General features: G+C 38.2%; 1 protein-coding gene across 1 annotated transcript; it reads left to right on the forward strand.

The window, feature by feature from the left end:
• The first annotated feature begins 974 nt into the window (after positions 1-974).
• Positions 975-6,000, forward strand: LOC135630901 (uncharacterized). The gene is made up of 3 exons (XM_065138196.1): positions 975-1,349; positions 4,013-4,250; positions 5,575-6,000. Exons 1-3 carry the CDS (start codon positions 1,029-1,031, stop codon positions 5,724-5,726), a joined length of 711 nt encoding a protein of 236 aa, XP_064994268.1. The 5' UTR covers positions 975-1,028; the 3' UTR covers positions 5,727-6,000.

The raw sequence follows: 6,000 nt of genomic DNA on the forward strand, positions 1-6,000 counted from the left end.
AAAAAAATGGTGCTCTAAAGGAATTTTTGAAACCTATGATGCTATTTGAAAAATTATGGAACATGGAGAGTTTTTTTTCAAGAATTTACTCTTAAAAAAGTAAAGACTCGTAGGTCAAATTCTCTAAAAAATCTCATACTTTTTTATATTTCTTGTATTGCATTTTTAATTTGAAAAATTTTGAAACAACGCTCTTGGCAATGTAAAAAGGTCATTTTGCCCCCTTCTTTCATTGGATTTACCTTCATTGACCCTGTCGATCCGATTGCTACACACCTTGCTAGTGACCCTTGCACAAGACAGTGACGTTAAAAGTGTGTGCATTCTCCTTCATCCCTTGTTGTCAACGACAAGGGTGAGTCACACCCTCTTCTTTCTCGCCTGTGGTCGATGACACGAGGGAGGCTTTGTGGGTGACAATGAAAGCCATAAACCCTTCTTTTGTCGATGGTGGATAAAGATATACTATCACTCTCTATCTTTGCTCATGGTCGATGATGCCCCTCCTTCTTTCCTCCCTTACGTTCAATGACGAGAATTGCAAATGACAGTTCAAGGTGAAGGTGGGCGATTGACTGGTCCAAGAGCGAGGGTAAAATAATTATTAAAAAAATATAATTTTAAAAGTTTTTTAAAGAAAAATACTTTACAAAAAATTTTGAAAAGTAACGATTTTTTTTCGAAAATTCGTGCAAACACTTTTTGATCATTTTAGAAACGAGGACGCTATGCGAAAAAGCTTTCCCTAGAAATAGTCCTGTTTTAACTATTACTAGTCTTTATCAATCATTAGGAGAGTTGAGAAAGATCAAGAACAACCCTTTGCGACTCGAGATTTTTCGTACCCACTTAGTTACCTGCCATGTCAGCCAACGAAGTTGCCGGTGGGTCCATCGTTTAATCCACGTTGATGTGCTCTGTTTGAGGAGTCATTTCTATTGGGCATATCTAGACGCGCCAGCGTTGACACGTTTTAAACGCAACCCCACCCCCAGCCTCTTCTCTCTCTCTCTCTCTCTCAGTGTGAGATGGTGGACTCCGACGGGGAGACGACGAGAACCAACGGTGGAGTGGGCGCGGACGGTGGTCTCCCCGGTCCGATCGAGATCGAGGTTGGCCCCTCCGCCTCTGAGGGCGAACTTACGCTCTACTCCGTCATCTGTGACTTCCTCGCCGGCGTCGTCTTGCCACCGCCCGAGGCGTCGCCTCCTCCCGCATTCCTTCAGCGGCTCAAGTTTTCCTATTACAAGGCCTCTCCCTGCCTCCGAGAAGCTTCCAGGAACTCCGCCCGGGACCTCCTCTTGTGGACCCGCCGCGGTGGCTCTCCTCGTGCTCTGTTTGTCATCGCGGTGCGTGGATTGCCTTCTTCGTGCAGTGATGATCGCTTATAAAATCTTCCAGCTAATTGAATCGAATATTCTTTGGTGGTCCGTTTTCAACCCCTCTTGTAATTGTAAGATTTTGAGTCGATGTTTGGTATGTTGATTCAGAAAGCTAAGATCTTTGATGAGAAGTATATAGAACTACTCAGACTTTTCGGCCCCAGGAACGACGTGGGAGGATTACCGACTTAATTTAGTCAGTTAAGGTTGTCTTAAGGTACCAGATCTCTGAAAAGGGTTTCGAGTCGAGGGTAACTGCATTTGTTATCCTTATTTTTATTTTGTCAAAGATAATACTGCTTAGGTTAATACAATTTTATGCAATTTAAGCCTGTAATCCACTGCTTGTCGCAGTTTATATTCTGTCAAATGAAACCTTAGGGAGTGTTTACCTTGCCCTAGTTCAAAATTCCGATTTTTTTCAAGGGAAAAGTTCGTTAGTTGATTTTCTCACCTCTTCTTTTCCTTAAAACTAGGAAAAAGAAAAGAAAAATCCTTGCAGTAAATGTAAGATTTAAAGATTTTGCTTCTGGAATGCCTGCAAAGTAGCCCTTTTCTTTTTTAAATTTCAGTTTAACTTCTTTTTTTGATATATAGACTGAATTCTGTACTATCACATGGAGATGCTCCAGTTGTTGCCAGGAACAGACTGCAGATGTAGCAAAGGTTTCTGCCTTGCAGTTGTAGGCAAGGGATATCCAATAGTTTGGAGTAATTTGTAGGATGGGCTGTGAAGAAATTTAGCCATGGAGAATGGTTGTTGGCCTAGTAATTTCAAGATATAAACATATCAACATGTCCTTAGTAACCCATGACAGGTAAGCATAGTGAGTCATATACCTTGTTTTCATCCTAGGCTATGTTTTCTGATCCAAAGAAAGTGGTTCATTTCAGAAACTTAGGCTGATACAAATATTCAAGTTCCTGTAGTTCTTAGAAGTAAAAATACAATAAGTAAATCTCGTGACATATTAGGAATTCATTGTAAGATTTCATTTTAAGAGATTAACTATTAGTATATGTGACAGTTGGAAAAAGAAACATAGTGAATGAATCTCTCGTTATCTGATTTGGGTGTCTAAATAGTGAAGTGGGCATGTTATGTAGAAGAAACAGTAAATTGATCCATTTTCACTTTGTCAAGTTGTATTTAGGACTTGCATCAGGTAGCCATTATTCTCTTACTGAAAAGGAGTTAATTTGTCCCTGGCCATCTGTAAACAAATTAAGGGATTGATGTGACTTGTAGGATATAGTGTCAAAAGCAATGTTATGTATGTTGGGAACCTTAGACTATTTGGTGTTTTGAAGGGAGGCATTCATATACATGGAAGAGAGGTAGATACAAGGTCTTTAGGATGAAGTAAGGGCGGTGGTTTTAGTTAGATTCTCAACATTTCACTGTATCCAGTCTTATGTGCACTTGGTCCTAGTAATGGAGGGTGGGTGGTGCTGGAGTCTATATAAATCAAAAAGTGTTGACAAGGAAAATTTTCTTGAATCTGAATAGTAGAATATGGTGTCGAGAAACTAAAGTGTAGACTTCAAGGATCTTGGGCAATTTGGTCGTTTGGTGTGAGGCATTGGCAGCCACCTAAGGGTGAAAGAAACCGAGTATAGTAAGTGTGGTTCTATCGTGATTAACACATACATTATGATGTAGCTAAAAACAGTGAGGTAGGGTTGGAAGCCCCATCAATGGGAATAATTTTCATGTGGGTGCTTCTCTGTGGGGTTGTACGGGCATGAAGGGGTTGAAGCTTAGTCAGACGAGGAAGTGGAACAAGTTTGTGGCACTAGAATAGGAGGTTCTCTACACCTGCTGTAAGGAAGAATGAGAAGTCAGATAAAGTTGATAACAAATTGATAGTTGAAGTTGAAAATCTATGCAAATTGTATACTGGGAGACACCAAATAACAAATTGATAGTTGAAGTTCAGGTTAATGACTAAATTTTCTTGCAAATTGAAAGTTTCTATTACACATTTTGAGTTGAAACTATGTGTTATTGTCTATGGAAGCCTCAGGCCGAAAACCATGCTCATATTTGATAATGCAAGTTGCACTTTCTGTTTGCAATGCTTTCAAGTTATTGTATCTTCTTATGCTAACGTATACAATGTTTGCACCTTATGAGGAACTAAGATTCTGTCTGCAGCATATTACTTCAGTTACACATCTGGCAAATGCAACTGCAGCATCCTGCATCATATTATCTGCTCAAAGCCAATCTTCAAACTTTAGTTCTTTGGTGCAAGCTTGACACGAAAGCTATTGGAGTTTCTTTTCAGTGCCAGTATTTACAATCAAAAGTTCATTTTAAAATTTTGTCATTTGACTACTTTTGCTACATAAACAGTCTCTTTATATTTGGAGGGAAGGCTGTATATATTAATCCTCCCCCAGACTCCACATTGATGGGAACCTAGTCACTTATACACACTGCACTGGTTACTTCCTTTTTGTCTCCTGTTGCTGCTTAGTCACTTGTACACACCACAGGATGTGTGGAGTGTCTGAGTTTATGCTAGTTCAAGTAGTAATATGTTGATAGTTTTAAGTAGAAACCCTAGGTTTGTCACTTCAATTCAAATTGAGAACAACTTACAGTTGTCTTTGCTGCATGACAGGTTGGAACAATCACTCTTCTGGCATTGACAGGGCTGATGATTTGCATGTTTTTCTTGTTCGCGGCCACATTAAATGCTATCATTATCTCCTTTCTAGTATCATCTGCAGCTGCTGGAGGCTTTTTAGTTGTCTTCCTTACGTGCTTAACTGCAGTTTATATTGGAGCATTACTATTTGCAACTTTTGTGATTTCAACTACAACCATCTCAGCAATAGTTGTCGTCTTGATAGCTACTGGTATGTAACAATTTTCATTTTATTCTCATCTAGTGTCTCTTAATTTCCGGGGGCTATATAATGCAAAAAAAATCTACCTTTTATCCTCTGGAAATTGATGTTGTCTGAGCTGAACAACAAACAGACATAAAATGCTGTACTTGAGCAGCAAAAACTCCTGTGTAGTCTTTTCATTGCTTTTGCTCGATGAACTAGAATGTAGCCCTGCTAATAAAGACCTTGTTCTCCTAAGGATCTGTTACTTTCATCAAATAAGTTCCTTAAACAACTTCCTTACCACATCAAAGGCATAATCAGGGGAATCTTCACCAAGTTTCTTGCTTCACAAGACTCACGTGGTCATTGCTTTCTGAATGATCATTCAGGAGTTCAAACTTGGAGTGTATTCTATAACGTCACAAGTCCCTCCATTAGATGACCAAAATGTACTTATTTATTATCTTATTTTTGTTAAAGTTCTGGGTATTCAAGTCCCTGCTGTACAGCCCAGATGGTGCAAACATAGTTGCTCCATGTGAGTTACTCATTATGAATGCTCAGACTGTTGCCTCAAAAAAAAAAAATTCTGCACTTATGATCTAGTGGTTGCTCCCCACCTTCTAGAAGAGGTTCCATCTTTAACAATGGAGTTTTGTCATTTGGCTCAAATCTGTATCATGTGCTTTTTTTTCAGCTGATGACTTTCTAGGAGTAAGTTCCTTGTCCAAAATCCAAATAATAAAAAAAGGGTCCATAATGAGTTTCTTTTCTCTTCAGGGGCTTAGCACTAACTCAAGTATACCTTACTCATATTATAATTTGTTTGCTGTTAATTTTTCTTAGAGATAGTTCTTAACTTGATAGTAAGAAGGCAGGATGTCTTTGGCTTTTCTTATAGCTTATATTATTGTTTATAGAATGAACAAGGGATTGTTGCTATCTTGACATTGTTATTCCCAAAAAATCCTTTGTCAATTAGGTATGTTATAAAAAAAGCTGAAAACAAAATTTTTTAAGCATCTGAAATGGAGATACGACAGTTCTATATGATATTAGTTTTGCTTATTGTAGCAAGTATTTTGTACATAATGCTTATTGATATTGTACAACTGTTGGAGCACGTAGCTAATTTTTATTTGAAAAAAGGTCCCAAGGAAAAAACAAAAATCAAAGAATAAAGGCTCCAAAAGCTAGTTTGGCTGTTGAGACCATCTGATTACATAACGTAGAATCTAAAATTGTTTTATTATGGTTTTTCAATTGGGAGATTGCATTTTTTCCCCTTTTTTGTTTTGGCAGTCTCTGTAATTTGACCAGCAAATATTGTCACAACATTGTGCTGTAGGATGGATCGGATTCATCTGGATTGTTTGGCTTGCTGTTAAGAAAAGCGTGGACCTCACCAGGCAATCAGTGAGCATCACGAGCACTGCAATATCAGCATATTCAACTGTTTGGCAAGCAAGACAGAACGTATCATCCAAGTCTGCCGATTGAACCCAATGATTGACCTTGTCGTCATTCATATCCTGCAAATCATTTTCCTTGGGCATTTTCTTATGGATTTTAGATGTGTGCATATCTTGTATCTTACTATGATGTTCAACTATGCATCTTAACTTTATATTCATGTTGTGAACTTTTGCAAGGTTCCAGTAAGATTATTTCTTTGCTTATATTTAATATCGACCAGGCACCATGTATATATGAAGATCGTGTAAACAAGTACTGAATGTGCATAAAGATACAAGTATATTTGAAGTTGTTGTTA

Source organism: Musa acuminata, chromosome BXJ3-2, assembly GCF_036884655.1.
Source record: "Musa acuminata AAA Group cultivar baxijiao chromosome BXJ3-2, Cavendish_Baxijiao_AAA, whole genome shotgun sequence".
NCBI lineage: Eukaryota > Viridiplantae > Streptophyta > Magnoliopsida > Zingiberales > Musaceae > Musa > Musa acuminata.

Excerpts from the sequence above, each read along its gene's own strand:
- LOC135630901 (XM_065138196.1), top strand. The coding sequence starts at position 1,029 with ATGGTGGACTCCGACGGGGAGACGACGAGAACCAACGGTGGAGTGGGC. Across the intron at positions 1,350-4,012 it reads GTGCTCTGTTTGTCATCGCG|GTTGGAACAATCACTCTTCT; the intron begins GTGCGTGGATTG and ends GCTGCATGACAG. Across the intron at positions 4,251-5,574 it reads TGTCGTCTTGATAGCTACTG|GATGGATCGGATTCATCTGG; the intron begins GTATGTAACAAT and ends ATTGTGCTGTAG.